At 43.3% G+C, this 16,509-nt stretch overlaps 1 protein-coding gene across 4 annotated transcripts in view; it reads left to right on the forward strand.

Moving 5' to 3' along the window:
* Nucleotides 1–16,509, forward strand: part of ncor2 (nuclear receptor corepressor 2) — a 94,427-nt gene that overhangs the window by 53,145 nt on the left and 24,773 nt on the right. For all 4 annotated transcript variants that reach the window (XM_035638680.2, XM_035638684.2, XM_047329311.1 and 1 more), the window contains exons 9-17: nucleotides 1,214–1,280; nucleotides 2,785–2,957; nucleotides 3,043–3,136; nucleotides 4,845–5,023; nucleotides 5,539–5,593; nucleotides 5,694–5,792; nucleotides 8,807–8,940; nucleotides 10,676–10,836; nucleotides 11,880–11,942. In XM_035638680.2, the coding sequence (XP_035494573.2) occupies nucleotides 1,214–1,280; nucleotides 2,785–2,957; nucleotides 3,043–3,136; nucleotides 4,845–5,023; nucleotides 5,539–5,593; nucleotides 5,694–5,792; nucleotides 8,807–8,940; nucleotides 10,676–10,836; nucleotides 11,880–11,942 (1,025 nt within the window). The remainder of the gene's footprint in view (nucleotides 1–1,213; nucleotides 1,281–2,784; nucleotides 2,958–3,042; nucleotides 3,137–4,844; nucleotides 5,024–5,538; nucleotides 5,594–5,693; nucleotides 5,793–8,806; nucleotides 8,941–10,675; nucleotides 10,837–11,879; nucleotides 11,943–16,509) is intronic.

Consider the following 16,509-nt stretch of genomic DNA (forward strand, 5'->3'; position numbering starts at 1 on the left):
GTATGTCACAAGCATGTGTATAATAAATCTTTCAGCCATCCTGTCTTGGAGGTATTAAGCCAAGTTAGAGTGCTCTCCGATATCTCAGAAATGGCACAGGCCTAGAGCAGGACAAAGGGATCTTTTGGTTCGGCTTCAGGGCTGCTAATCTTTCCCTTTGCCATCTGGTGTCCAGAGGACAATGCCATCTCTGTCTTTAAAGGGCTTAATCTATTAGATCTGTTTTTGCCATAGCAAGTTAATTCTTACCCACTATATGCCAGGGTCTCTAGATATCCAGAGTATCTAGCTGGATTTGGCAGTATTTATCTTTTCTGCTGCAATAGCTTGGCTCAGCAAGTGTCTGTTTGTATGTGTGTGTGTGGGTGTTTGGAAGGGTTTATGTAGGTTGGGGGTTAAGGCTGTTTAGATTTAATGTGGGTTTGTTATTGCAGATGGCATGTTTGTGAACAAAGAAAGGGTCATCCTGTGTGTTTTATCGTTCTTGATCCTTCAGTTTTCATGTTATCTTCCAATTTTCCCGAAACATACATGTCATGAGTTGTCCACTTCCACGTTCCCTCTCCTTGCCTGTGACCCAGGCGGCTCAGCTGAATTGACTAATATAGAATAAGATTACATTAATCAACGGGGAACTTGACCTTACAACTGACAGATTAAGTGTCAGGAATAAAACTCTGTCTTGCAGCAGAGAAAGACACAAACTGAGTGGCTGCCTAAGGAGATTACTGGCCCTGACCTTTATTTGAAGCACTGTGGCTGGCTGTTCCCAGCCCAGACAAGTTTTATAAGTTTGGCTCCCCTTGCTGTCCTTTCAACCCAGAAGCAAGTTTGAGTTTATCGAGTGGTGGCATACAAGGACAGCCATTGTGTGTGTGTGTGTGTGTGTGTGTGTGTGTGTGTGTGTGTGTGTGTGTGTGTGTGTGTGTGTGTGTGTGTGTGTGTGTGTGTGTGTGTGTGTGTGTGTGTGTGTGTGTGTGTGTGTGTGTGTGTGTGTGTGTGTGTGTGTGTGTGCGCGCGCTTGTTTGTTTGTTTGTTTGTTTGTTTGTTTGTTTGTTGGATAAAGATGTTTGGCAGAAAAAGTCCAGCAGGAGGAACATGTTAGTGAAACATGTATGTAAAAATAACGTTTTATCGTCAATGCCCACACCATATCCTTTTCTTTTCATCCCTCTATGCCCCTCTGTTTTCTCTCTTTCTTTATCCCTCTAAGAAACCAAGCGATGAGAAAGAAGCTGATCTTATACTTCAAGAGGAGAAATCATGCTCGTAAGCAGTGGGTAAGTAGAGAACTCAACATTTGTGGCACTCTGCCAGTTATGGGCCCATTACAGATGACCAAAGAGAGCTGCTTCTTGAAGTTGATAGCCATGTTAGGCTGTCCAAAGAGGAATAGAGCTTCGGGCCTTATCTTATGTTATTAAAGTTACTGTGCTCAGGGGAAAACGATTGCTTATGAAAAACAACAATAACAAAAAATCCTCTCATACTGTCACCATGAAAGAGAACGCTAGATATTTAATACATTTGCTGAATTCACTGTCAGCCAAGCATTATAATGAGCAGTGTACAGGGTTAGTAGTCGCCCTTGCCAGCCAGTGATAAGCGAAACTGAGCCAAAGAGCATGACTATAAATAAAGCACAGATAAATGGGTTGAGCTCTGATGCTAGAACAAGACACAAATCTTAAAATCAACTGGCTTGATAGAGAATCATTATTGCAAATCAAGTCCAAAGTTTTACCATGAAAATCATTTACAAAAAAGGTTTCCAACTTTGAAGGCCGTGCCAGCAACAACTGTCCCATAGCTCTGCATTTATTTTGTATTGAAAGTTTATGTGAAGTCATTAAGGATGGTTTTCAAATGCCTTTAGCAAAAGCACATGAGTCACAGATGAGTGTCCAGTCTTCTCCTGTGTTGTGTCTTAAGTGAGGGAGGTAGCTTGTGTGGGGAGACATCACCTTGTTGTTTATGAGCCTCCTGAGCGTTGTGTCTGCACCAGGGTTAATGGTCTGCTTTACAGCCTGCTTGTGAGGAAGCTAGGAACACAGTGGGCTGTCGTCTGTCATATCCATGGCTCAAGGCCAGACTCCCCATAGAATACCAAAATATCACTTTGCCCCCTCTGGATGTGTAGAGGTACATGGTAAAAGACATCCGAGAGATTGAGAGCTAAGGAAGCTTTGAATTTTTGTACAGCCTGCTTTTTGGCAGATTTCTTGTTTGAGCGGTGCCTGTTAAAGTTGCAGAGTTTAGGATTTAGGGGCATCTCTCGACTGAAATGGAAAATAGTATTCATAGTTATTTTTTCGTTAGTGTGTAATTACCCGTTGCTATGAATTATGTTTTCGCTAGCATAGAATGAGCCCTTTATATTTATATTGGGGCCACATTCTCTTCCAGGGGGACCACAATGTTGCACTGGAATGGACAAACAAAACAATGGCTCTAGAGAAGACCATTTGTGTTTTTATGGTACCTGTAGGCCACCACAGGTTCTCCACACACTTGGAGAGGGTGGGGCAAGGGGCAGGATATTCAGTTGCTTGTAATTTGCAGCCTCACCATTCTACACAACACTACACCACCTCACAACGTGCTCAAAAGCCCTATACCCTGCACCAAATCCTCCTGCTCTCTGGGTGACCAATAATTGTACTTCCTTCAGATTTAGTGATGCATTAGTTTTGGGTCTTAAAATCAAATGTAAGGCCTGGAAATAAATAATGTTGATGATTCATTGGATCTGCTGTGAATCGATTTCTTTCTGTGGTTCTTTAGGAACAGAAATTTTGCCAGCGCTATGACCAGCTGATGGAAGCCTGGGAGAAGAAGGTAGAGCGCATCGAAAACAATCCGCGGCGCCGAGCCAAGGAGAGTAAGGTGCGGGAGTACTACGAGAAACAGTTCCCAGAGATCCGCAAGCAAAGAGAGATGCAGGAGCGCATGCAGAGGTGAGATCACAGGATTTTTCAGTTACAGTACTAAGTGGGTAGTTCAGTTTTGAGTGACAGGTCTTCTGTATCTTTCCTTTTGTAGTCGTGTCGGGCAGCGAGGAGGTGGACTGAGCTCATCTGCAGCTCGCAGTGAACATGAGGTCTCAGAGATCATCGATGGAATATCCGAGCATGAGGTAAGCTCAACTTGTTGTGTTATATTATTAAGATGGGTTGCCCTCCACCTTCTCTCTGGCAACTTATCAGGCACTTAATTTTTTTTCATTTGTTCTTCTTATATTGAATGGAATATCCATAAAGGCTGGCACTTCAGCAAGGAATGACAGCCTTGGTGGTCGCTGACAACTTAAAACATGAAAATACTAGAATGGCACTCGGTAGAGCGCATACCTCCGCAAAGACCCAACGGTTCCCTTATGAAACCACATTTAAATCCTGCTTGATCCAGATTTTTATTTGGATCCGCACCAAATTGCACACACTCATAGATATCAGGTTTATTTTAAACCAAGATCCATTTATTATTCCCTGGGAAATCTGTGAAAATGTCAAAATACACTATCTCTCAATGTTTAAGAAAGTGATAAAACAATTCCTAGATCAGGTACTTTGTCCAGATCCTTGCCAAAATTGCCAGGGTCTTTCTTTGCCAATTGCCCATCATTGTACCAAGCTTAGTGCAAATTTGGTCAGTTGTTTTTGCTTAATCCTACTTACAAACAAGCAAACAAACCAATAAAACAGGGGACAGTGGCGGAGTTAAAAACAGAAAGAGTAAATGAGAGAAATCGTGTATGCCAGGTCTCTATAAAATTATCCATTACTGACTTCCTTATACAAAAATATTACAAGATATATGTTATTTAGTTTCATTTTCTTTCATTCATTTTCACACAGTAGTGAATATAATGAAACAGCATCATAAAAATCAAACAAAATATTATTGGCGGTAAACATATAGGACCTGAAGAACACGGCCTCCACTCAACCATTAAATGTAGCCCAAGCTTTCTGTGAACACTATAACATAGTTAATGTTTCATTGGCATATGGATCAGCCTTATGCAACTGTGGTTCAACTCAGAGATACCAGCTCGCACCAAGTGCTTGTTCTCAACTGGTACGCCACTTCAGTATTTGCGGTAGCCAAGTTAGCAGGGCTAGCCAAAGCCAAATAGTAGCCCAGAGGTGAACATATCTGCTTTCAATTGCAATTTTCCCAAAACTTTGATAGTCTGACAATTTTTTTTTACTGCGTTATTGTGCGCAGTCAACGCATAGCGTCAGCCACAAGTACACCAGTAATTATTGTCCCTGTACTCATGTCAACATGATAGTAGTTCCATGACCAATCAAAACTTCAACTTATAATGTGATAAGTGTCAGCATGGGCTTCAAATCACAGGCTTAAGATTTGGCCGCGTTCGTAGAAGTTTCAGCATCAAACGTGTCAGTCTCATCCTACACAGTAGCTTTTTTTGCACTTGTTGAAGTGCGTATGTTGTCAGATAGTGGTGGAGGACCGGGCTGTGAGTGGACTTTGCTATGTTATCCACTAGTCACTCATTAGACCAGTTACTGTCATGTCAGCCATGTCCCATTAAACGGAGCAGTGTCCAATTCAGTTGTCATGTCTCATCTCAGGAAATACTATCTACCTTCCAGACATTTTGAGCTAGCACCATTGTATTTCCTTCACTATCCTTTCCTCATCTCAGATATTTTTATTTTCAAGGTTTTTTTCTTTGAGTGACAGGATAAATGTCTTTTTAAGGGAAGTTTACATTTGTATTTTGAGCCAACAAGACGCCCTGTCTTGTGAGCTCTTACACACTTCAAAACAAGAGTGGCGTGATGTTTGTGTGTGTCATTTGTGTACTTCAGAACACAGAAAAGCAAATGCGACAGCTGGCAGTCATCCCTCCTATGCTGTTTGACGCTGAGCAGCAACGCATCAAGTTCATCAACATGAATGGATTGATGGATGACCCCATGAAGGTGTATAAGGACCGGCAGGTTATGAACATGTGGAGCGAGCAGGAGAAGGACACTTTCAGAGAGAAGTAAGCAGGACACTTGAGTAAAATCACTATAATGTTGCTTTTTTGTGGGGGGGTGTACTCAATTTTACTAGATAATGGCATTTTGTAAAAAGTCTGCGGTAACAGGGGGCTCCTCTCACAAACAGAAAACATTTCAGGTATCAAATGATACCGTTTGTTATCCCATCTCCCACAAAAAGAGTCATTAACTGAACCGCGGCTCAAGAATCAAGGTCTGTTTGTAACTGTGGACTGATGAATATCCAAGCTCTTTGAAAGTACTCTCTAACCTTTTCCATCAGAAATAATTCATTACCTACCTTATTTCACAAATTTAGTATTTAGTGCAACCATTTTACCAGTTTTTAAATAAGATATATTTTCACATTGAATTTCTGTTCTGTATCATTATTGACGTCAACTCCTCAGTCATTCTCTTTCTTATTCTGTGATCTTCTTTTGGAGTCCTTCGTCTAACGCCAATGATTTTGAATTATTAAGTCAGTTGCAAATGTTTGTTTTTTCTGCTCCCACAGGTTCATCCAGCACCCCAAAAACTTTGGTCTGATTGCATCTTTTCTGGAGAGAAAGGTATTTATTCAACTTCCTTTTCAGACTCTCTCTCTTTGTGTTGTTCTGCGTTCTTCTCAGGAAATGGTTGTTGGAAAACAATTTTTCTTTCACGTTTCAGACGGTGGCTGAGTGTGTGCTGTTTTACTACCTGACCAAAAAGAATGAAAACTATAAGAACATAGTGCGGAGGAACTACAGGCGCCGTGGAAGAAGCCAGGTATTCACGCCCTCAAAAGCTCACAGTTTAAATGCTTCAAAATGTTAAGTGCACCACTCAATTTTTTAAGAAGAGCTACACAAGCAGGAGCACTGGAATTCTCCTTTTGCTCTCACTAGGCAACCAAGAAGTCAGGATCTGTCAGTCACCTTGCTAACTTATCTAATGACAGTAACTAGTACCATATGATAGATGACATGATTTCTGAATTATGTTTTGTTAAGGAACATTTTCATGTAAGACAACAGAAAATATCTGTGATAGCCCAATATTGTCCAATTAATTGGCCCAAGAACTTCGCAGATTTGTGATGTCATAGCGAGGTAAACACTGCCTTCAGCCTTGGCCCCAGCACTCACCCATCATTCCGTTGCTGAGCTATCAACAACACAAGAAAAATCAGGAAGCTACACCACTGTCTGTTCTGGACAGTGAAGGAGCAGGCGGAGTGGCCGGTCCTTCACTGGCCGCTGTGACTGCGGCGGCGTGTCCGCAGTCGTTTCTGCCCCAGCAGAACCATATTGACATGTTTTTTTGACAAAAAAACTCAAATATATATTCTTAAGGATATCAATACTTCAAATGAAACACCAGAAAAGTGTACAATATGGTCCCTTTAAAAACCGGGCACAGACTTTCACTTGGACTCAATGATGAACGGATTACATTTTTATGGACCTCACATCCATCCCGTTCTTGTGAATGCAATAAATCAGGAACACATGGTGGGAATTTCTTTAAATCCGGCAGAAACTAGGGCACAAGGATGAACTGATAGAAATTTGTAAGTCAAATTTCAAGGCCTTTGTGACCTCACAAACCACGTGTTTGGCCACATTTCAATTTTTAAACGAATTATGATAAAAAAATACACTTCATACCTTTCATTAAATTCCTTCTTCACTATATATCTCACGAATCTGCTCAGGCATGGACGTAAATGGCAACTTTACTTTTTGACAGAGGCTACAACCGCAACACAGTTATTCAAGATTCTATGTAGAGTTTGTAATTTTTTAACTTTGGTTATATGGGGCATCTCACAAAGCATACAACACAAATAAATGTGATGTATCTGGCGGGCAAGTACAGTATGAAAAATTCAAGCTCTTTGAAAACTACTGAAAATGGGTCCTGCATGAACATGACCATAATCTCACTACTAACAGTGAGCTAGTTTAAGCCATAAATTACAAAAGGTGGTTTAGTAATGCCACAGATTACTCAACCCCACACTATTTCCATACTGAAGGCTTTTCTTAAACACAGGTCATTTCTATTAATGATCTACTAATGAGCTCCTGGTTATTACTTAGCCTCAGATCAGGTGCTCGCTGTTAAACGTCATGGTAGCAGGAGATTAATTTACTGGTGTCCTTTTCCTGTGGGTATGAGAATGGCGTCTCCCTCATCTTTCCTGAAGAAACCTCTGCTCATTACCTGGCAGCAACTAACCCTAATAGCTCACAGTAACAGTGGGAGGTGGCAGCACAAGAGGAACAGAAAGTGCAGTGCTATATGTCAGAATGACTGTAAATGCTAATAGATAATATCTTTGGATAATGGCGAAATGGTGAAGATAAGTAATCGGTTAATGCAAATGTTAATGTGTTTTCATCCTTGCTGAGTCTCGAGGCAGTGAAGTGGCTGCCATGGTGTCTCCTTTATCTACACTTTATGCAGATATGTCTTTGGATCAGCTTGGGACTATTTAGACGCAGTCGCAACAGATCTATCTAGAGAGTAGACTGGCTGCACGGTGGTGGTTAGCACCATCGCCTCACAGCAAGAAGGTTCTGGGTTCGAATCCCGGTTCAACCAGGGCCTTTCTGTGTGGAGTTTGCATGTTCTCCCCGTGTATGCGTGGAAGGTTAGCACCTTCGCCTCACAGCAAGAAGGTTCTGGGTTCGAATCCCGGTTCAACCAGGGCCTTTCTGTGTGGAGTTTGCATGTTCTCCCCGTGTATGCGTGGGTTTTCTCCGGGTTCTCCGGCTTCCTCCCACAGTCCAAAGACATGCAGAATGGGGTTAGGTTCATTGGAGACTCTAAATTGACCGTAGGTGTGAATGTGAGAGTGAATGGTTGTCCGTCTGTATGTGGCCCTGTGATAGGCTGGCGACCTGTCCAGGGTGTACCCCGCCTCTCGCCCAATGTTAGCTGGGATTGGCTCCAGTGACCCCCCGCGACCCTTAAATGGATAAAGCGGTAGACGATGAATGAATGAATGAGATTAGACTGATGATGCATCTAGGGAAAGGAAAACGTGTGAGAGCTCCACTTGAGGCATATATTTTCTTTGTCAGTTTAAAGCAGTGTTTATGGTTTTTGATCAGGCTGTTTGACAACTCATCTGAACTCTAACCCGTAAAGCCCAGACAGGCAGGAAGCTGGTAAGGAAGTGGTTCTGTGTGCTTATGGAACAAAGGTCATACTGCATAAATGTGTTGCTGTAATTTTGGAAGTTTCATATCCTGTTTTGCTTTTTATGCTCCTGTTGAAAATGGACAGAATTTTTTTTAAGGTTTTTCTATGTTTAAGATAGAAGAAAACTACCTTTTGGAAGTGACTTAAGGAATTATTTAATATTTCATATGCAAATGCATAATACGTTATGTTATCAGAAGCTCACTCACTGTATCAGCTCAATCACTGTTTGCAAACATGTGAAGTATAAATTAGATGAAAGGACACATCTCTAATTATAGAGAAATAATGGAGTAATCTACTGAAGTGACAGGAAAAAAAAATAAAAAGACACTGGACAATGACTTGATTATGGCATAATCTTGTTAACACAAAATGATTTTCCTAACACAGACAAACCCATCTGTGGTAATTCCATGTGTTTTCTATGTTTGTCCATCCACACAATGATGTGTGTGTGTGTGTGTGTCTAAGGTATACAGGTTACAGGAGATATTGTGGTGTTTGTTTGTTTGTAAGTGTGTGTATCCAGTTACCTGGGATTATCTGTGTAATAGAGTGCCTTGTTTTGTCTCTGTCTCTCATTGCAGCATGGCCAGCAGCAGCAACAGCAGCAACAAGTGAGCCGCAGCAGCCAGGAGGACAAGGAGAAGGAAGAGAAAGAGAAGGAGGGTGAGAGGGATGAAGAGAAAAATGAAGCTGAGGACAAAGAAGATGGAATGAAGTGAGTCCCTTTTTTATACTGGCTAAATATTTTAATCAAACAATTAATTTTTAATTTAAGCTATTTCAATTTATATTTCAATTTTAAGTCTGAACTCACATTGAGAGAGGAAAAAATGGGGCAGAGTGCAAACCTTTCAGCTGATATGAGGCTGATCTCTACAGCTGCTACTATCTTCCAACTCATTTCTCCGATTTTTAGAATTGTTCCACTTCAGGCAAATGGAGTAGGAGTAAGTTTTGGCTTGGGGGAACGGATCTGGAAATTCAATCATTCTCCCTTGAACTCTTTCTCGCTCACCTCCAGCAAAACTTTCCACCTACAGCAGAGTCAAGAGTCCATTCTTTCTTCCTATTAAAACAGCTGTTTTCCTGTTTATGCTTCTCCCCTTCCCAATAGGATGCCAAAAGTCATTTTTAAAAATCTGTGCTTATTTTGTTTGTCTGGGGGGGGGGGGGGGGGGGGGGGGGTTGATGGGGGAAACTAAGCAGTATGGTTAGCTTGGCTGTCAGGGTGTAGCGGGTGGGTGCCGAGCTGGTGGACGGAGGTTCAGGCCCCGTGTCAGCAAAGAAAACAAAACAACATAGGGAATGTCACTGATTTCAGTTGCCTGAGAGTACATGATGATAAATACAGCAGTCTGTGTGTGTTTTATGATATCAGCTGTGGTTGTGCACTGCAGCTGTTTCAAGTGATAACAGTTCATATTCATAAGAAGTTGTGCCAAATTAGAAGAAGAAGAGGAGGAGGAGGATGATGATGAAGATGAAGATGAAGCATCCCCTTCTGCCTCTCCGCTCTGAGATGAGGCCAGGGTTCTCTATGACTCCAAACACAGCCTGCTACCTGCCTGTCACCCCTGGCACTGCTGGCTTAGCTATATTTAGGGTGCCACCAGCTCCTCTCAGCAAGATTAATGTAGCTGGGGGAAGGTGAATAGAAAAGCAGTGGGTTCAAACTCAATGGCTCTCTCCTGGCAGGCACTGTGCTGACACAATGAATTATCTTGGTGGGAGGGGACAAAAGGAAAAAGCTGTCTGTACGCACATGGCCAGGTTTGACTCACTAAAGCAAATGCAGTGTAGAGGCCAACAGCATCAGGGACATGGTGGTGACAAATTTGAATTTAATCTTCTGCTCTCACTGAGTATTTGCATCTCAGAAAATATTCAACTGATATTATTTCACTAGTGGAATCTCCCTCATCCCTTTTTTATGAATACAATATAATATTTTTTTTATGATTTTTGAACAATAATCATATCATGTACCGTGGCACATCGTTTTTGCTGCTAGCTTTGTACTTAATTGTGTCTGAAATGAAACAATGACTGCGTGTCATCTATCTGATAGTGGGTACATTTGCTTCAGTTCACTATAGTTCAGGAATGAATTGTATATTTATATACATTACAATCTGAAGTTTCATATTTAATATTTGATTTTCAATGAAAAGGAAATGTGTGATCCAGAGTCATCAGCCAACATTTGGCGTCTTCCATGGTGATGCCCGACCTTGTCTGTTCTACTAATGTCAGGGGCTTCATGATTCAGTCTGATTTTCAGCAGTGAAACACATGCCCCGTTTGATTAAGAACATATGGTTGTTTGGCAGAAGAACCACTGTTCATTGTGTCTAAATTATTTTTTATTTAAAAAAAAAAAAGAAATTCTATGTTATGTTCAAACAGCCTGTGTGCATCTCTTGCTGACTGTTGTCATTTGTCAAATGCAGGGACGACACCTCTGGAGAAGATGCAGAGGACAAAGAACCCACTGTGGCATTTAAGGGTCGACGCACAGCCAACAGCCAGGGGCGCCGCAAGGGCCGCATCACCCGCTCAATGACCAGTGAAGTGGAGGAGACCACCACACCCCCGCTCAACAATGAGCTTGGTCAGTCTCTACAGCGCTGCACCAAATTAGTGCCACGTCTCCTATTTAAACAACAGAATTCATTGAGCATGCAGCACCTTTCAAACTGTTACTTTTTATAGTATGATAAATTATTAAATGAATTGTTGGTCAAATTGCGGTTCATATTCATCATAAGGAAACTTGAAACTAGGTGCAAAAGATATTGAATATTGCTTAAACCACTGTAGGACAGTGTAGGCCAGAGTAATATGCAACTGTCAGGAATATTTTAACAACAGAGGATTCACAGGGGAATTATTTGTCAAACACCACACAAGATAGACTTGGATTTAGTTGTGGCCTCCTGTCCCACACCACAAGAGTGCACTGTTGTACCTTTTTTCCTCATTCACTTATTCACATTCAGTCATTCGCTCATTGCTTTCTGCCAAAAAGTAACTCATAAATGGCATAATAATAAATCAAAATGGTGAATTTTGTTTGACTGTATGATATTTGTAGTTATAATCCTGTTTTTTGGCAGTACAAAATACTCTTGAGATTTTTTGATTATTCAGCAGTTGTGTGTATATGCTGCAGTTGCTCCTGCAGCACAGGTTTTAGTCACAGGGAATCCCCAGGTGACTCGCTTCCCCCCTGGCACTGTTTGTTCCCCTGCCGACTGTGCCCTTCACAGGTCCACATAGAGGACACAAGCACAGACACCCGCTCCACCGCCTGCCACGCACGGCCAGGGGTCGGCCTGGCTTACGGCTTGTGCAGGGAAAGAAGCCAGTTGTTGTGTCTATAATCATTAACTGACTTCTCTCCTTGGATTTCCTGCTTCCTCCACCTAAAACAAACAGTCCCTAGCAACCCTCGCGACAGTGTCTAACTGGCAAGCTACACAAGCTCCCCTGCCCCCCACTTACTTATTCTTTTTTTTCTCTTCTGTTATTTCTCTCTCTCTCCTTCCTCTTGTCAGTCACTCCCTAACTGACTTTGTGACAACTGCCCACCCACCCCCTCTGCCCGCCTCCTCTAACTTGGTGGTTCTCTATTTTTTTTTTTTTCTCAAACAGCCAATCTGGAAATGAATGAGAGCTCTCGCTGGACTGAAGAAGAGATGGAAACTGCCAAAAAAGGTAATAAAATATAAAATGTCTTCTCCCCATGAAATATAACTTCATCGCAGTTACTTTGCATGATAATCGAGATATCGAAGGAAAGAATATTGGCAGCAGATCAAGCACTGTTCTTTCGAGAGTGTAGACAAGAGATGCGGCTGTGACTTCCTGTTAGTGAGGCAGCAGCTGCCACGTGCTGCTAGGTTGTTTCTATGCATGTGTGTGTCAGTCTGCCTGGACTGGGTCTTTTGCTCTTTGGAGCCATTTCCCTGTCTCTCTGGGTCAAGGCAGCCTGTCTCTTTTTATCAAAAGGCTGTAAAGTCTGCCTCTTATCAGCCAGCCCCTGCAAATGCAGCAGTCATTAACTCAGCTTGTTTATTGTCTCTGACTGAAGATTACCCAGAAGCCTATTCTCAGAGGTCGATGACATTCTGCCTATTTTCCTTGCACCAGTTCTCTGCGTGAATGTGTTTGACTGTGTTTATTGCGTACAGTGCGTGAGTCTTGGTGGCTGATTGAATGAGCTCCTCTACCCTCCGTGGCTTCTAATTTTTACTAATTAAATCTTTTGTTAGAGATTCCTCACTGATCTGTTACACCAGACAGTCTAGTTCTAGTGATGTTGACAGTGGTACCTGTTTCAAGAAAAGGTGATGGCACTTTTGCATTAAGTCAGACTGAGCCGTGTATTTAAAATGCATCTTTTTATGGATGCTATTGAAAAAAATCTAGGTCTTAGGTGGCTGAGTACTGTCTTTGTAATGTTAAGTCTTGCTCTCTGCACATGACTCAACGCAATTTCACTTCATTGTAGCTGCTTTGTGGCTATTTGGTACATGATGTGTCATCGTGCTTAGTGTGACTCTCACTTCTGCTTCTGATTAATTTAACCTGTCCTTTCCTGTAATCAACAGAGGATGAAGTGCCTTTTATAATCGGCTATCAGCAGCTTGAATGCGATATTGAAACCAATTTTGTTTAGAGGAGTGGCCACATCTCTCTCATGTCATGTCACCATGTGCGGTGTCTCCTGCTATTTGGGGTTTGTGTATGCAGGCGTTTGTGTGTTAAGGGGTTATTTTGGGATAACTGGTGCTGGCTTGGCTCGAAAACAGCCCTGTGTAGTAATCCTGGTTAATGTCTTCATTTACATTCTCCTGCAGTGGGATTAGTGGTGGGGGCTCCATCCTAGAGGATTAGCCTGGCAGCTTGTTGGGAGCAGGGCTTCTATGAAGGGTTTATGTAACTACAACCACACAACCCCAGCTACAGTACCAAAGGCCGAAGAGGAGGAGCAGCTCTTGGTGTTTTTCATCAGTACCTAATTAACCACCCCCACACCTGCTCAAAGGGATTCCCCTTCCAAGAACTGAGCCACTCCAATATCATAACCACAGCCACCCTTTTCCCCATAGAACTCAAAGTTTGTCTATGTGCTCTCCCTTACAGGTGCATGACATCTGTATGCTTTAAAGAGGCTTAGGTGTCTTGATACTAATGTGTTTATCGCCTTGAACTAAACAGATCTGAATAATGGCATTTATAGTGCCTGGCTGGACAGGGGCATTCCAGCATACCAGTCGGTGCTGCAGTACCTTTGAAGATGGCATGGCCAAATAGATCACCCTTGTCTTCCCTGGTCATAAAGACTGGTACCTCAAACAAGGGACGGCCAAATCTTTGCAAAGCCTCTCTCATAAACCCACTAGCTCTGTCTGCGCGTGCGTTTGTGCAAGCTTTGTGTAGCAAAGGTTGTGTCAGTGTGCGCTGGGTCCGAGCTGTGTGTGTTTGCATGTGCACCCTTCTTGGCTGGCGTTTATGTAAGTGCACTAATCTGGCAGGCTTTGCAGGCAGGCAGGCAGCTGGATAACGGCCCCTGCTCTGCTTGCTGGAAGAGCCCATTTAAAGGAGCAGCAAGGAGAGAATACCATATTATCTTTTCTCTTTCTTCTCCACTGTTGCTCTATCTCTGCCTTCCGTTCTGTCCGGCTCTCTTGGATGGGAGATGGCAACAACCCAGATTGGCAAGAACAGTGGAAGATTTGGCAAGCGCCTCTTTCCCTCACTCAGTCTCTCTCTCTCTCCCATCACTCTGTGCTGTTATAGACTGGTGAGAGGTCACATTCAAGATGAAAAGCAGGTCAGTCAGGAAAAATGTGAAAGCCTTTATGCTTTCTCATGGTATCAACATCAACTCCCTCTCTCCTCCCCTCCTGTCTCCCCCCTCTTCTCTCTTTGCTTACTCTTCACTTTTGTATCCTCTCCCTTTCTCTATTGTCTCTTTAGCTCAGTGGCTCTGCTCTGGCCTCTCTCTTTCCTCTCTGCTCTCTGTTTACTCTTGGACTGCCTGAGTGTGTGTTTGTGCCTGTGTGCTTTAGTATTAACGAGAGAGAGAGAGAGAGAGAGAGAGAGAGAGAGAGAGAGAGAGAGAGAGAGAGAGAGAGAGAGAGAGAGAGAGAGAGAGAGAGAGAGAGAGAGAGAGAGAGAGAGAGAGAGAGAGAGAGAGAGAGAGAGAGAGAGAGAGAGAGAGAGAGAGAGAATGTGTACTCACTCGTGTGTCTGAGTGCGCGTGCGTGCTGCTGTGCCTGCTGGCAGAGGGAGGTAGGGGGAGGGACAGACCGGAGAGAGGGAGGGAGGGAAAAAAGAGAGATAGAGGAGAGATCAGATGAGGGGAGAGAAAGGCTGAGTACATAGCACCGCCCTACAGTCCCACTTTCCTGTGGAAGTCTTCCCAGACGACCGCCATTGGGGAGAGACACGGCAGAGCAGAACAGAGCAGCACTCACCGAAGCACAGGGAGGACAAAGTGGGAGGAAAAGGAGGGGAGAGGCCAGGAGCATGTGCTGTTTTGGAACACGTCAACCTGACACCGGCTCAAGTATCAAGCCAGCTGGCAGGAAGAGCGCCGAGACTGAGCTGTTTTCATCTCCTCTGCTCTGGATCGGAAGGCCCAGCCCTGAAGAGCTTCCCGACTGGCCCTCCAGAGATCAGACTGTCTGATAGTGTTATCCACAGCAGGGCCATGACATGACGGATGGAGTGACAGGCATGTGACAGACAGGAAGAACCACTTTCTGGCTGCACCAGGTGCTGATTGGACTTTCTTTGGGAGGAGCTAATGGGAATACTGTGTCGTGATTGGGTGTGAGGCTACCACCTGCTTCAGTATTGCTGCCCACGATTGGATGTTTTTTCCATGTGTGTTGCTCCAGCAACTAAGGCCCTGAGTCAACCAGAGCTGCTTGGGATTGTGCTTTAAGTACGTGCTTGCAGTGAAGTAAACTTCTGTGAATGAATTGCAGTGTTATTGCTCTAAGTTCAGTTGGTGCAGCAAAGTGTTTGTCGGAGTTGTCTGAATGTGTGTGATACTATGCTTCTGTTTGTGTTTATCTGAGCATGTGTAAGTTTGTGTACACTGTGGCAGGTTGGAAGGAGTCTAACTGTCCCTGATAATTGTCAAGTGTCTCACTCGTCCTGGTGTGAGTCAGGAAAATGGTTCTTCTCGTCTTTCTTTGAGAAGCTTTCCATTCCTCAGTGGCCATGATGAATATTTCAGCGGAAATCTCTCTTCCACTTTAACACTTGACAGGTTGTAGGTGTGCAGCAGCTTTTAGACGCCAGCAGCTCAGACATGAAGATCACATTTTCTTGTTATGGTAGTTCTTTTTCTACAGGTATTATTAATTTTACAGTATGACTGTGGATATTCTACATCTACTCACACTTGCTGGATGATGCACAGATTTTCTAGATGCGTGTTCTTTTATATCAATAGTTGTTGAAAGTGGGTCGTATATCAGTGAAATAGATCATATTTTCTTTTCAAGAATGGATTGAACTGAAGTGTTAATGTAGACAGCCATATTTATATCACATTTGGGGTGATATATTTATGTCTTAGTGACTTTTTTACCCCGTAAGTGTCCCTGTACACATAAATAAATAACGTCCTTTGAATATTATCCTGTAAATTAAACTTGAAAAGAACTACAGTATATTGGCCGCAAATGCTTCTTACTAACCCCCTTTATTCAATAAAGCATTGGTATCACAGTTATTCTTTCTGAGTAATATGGCCTTCAGAATGACAGGGCTGTAAACAGCTGTCCTTTCCTCTCTGGCTCGGGGTCGAAGTTGTTGTCCTACTGCCACCATTAAGCGATGAAATGCAGAGACCTCTGAACCCATGTCCAAGGTTATCCTAGGAGGTGTTGGCTCGGTGCCAGTTAATAACCCCCCCCCCCCCCCCCCCCCCCCCCCCCCCCCCTTTGAGCGGCTGTCCTGTTGCCAGGAGCTGTCAGGCTGGCACAGGAAACAAGTGGGGGGTGTAAGCTTAAGCCTCTTACAGCACACACTGTTAATGAGCTGCCTTTAGCTAACAGCAGACTCTGGGGGGGTGCACTGCCCCCACTGGAGCAAATTCTACGCTACCTGTCTTTTTGATTCACATGCAGTGCTCTCTAAGTTTCTTCCCTTAGCACATATACGTGCGTGCGTGCGCGCTCGCGTGTTTTTGTCATGACAGGTTGATCTATCACAGCTCTGGCCCAGCGGGTGCCTGTAGACTGTTGTGTAAGGCCCAATC

This window comes from Scophthalmus maximus, chromosome 19 (assembly GCF_022379125.1).
Source record: "Scophthalmus maximus strain ysfricsl-2021 chromosome 19, ASM2237912v1, whole genome shotgun sequence".
Lineage (NCBI taxonomy): Eukaryota > Metazoa > Chordata > Actinopteri > Pleuronectiformes > Scophthalmidae > Scophthalmus > Scophthalmus maximus.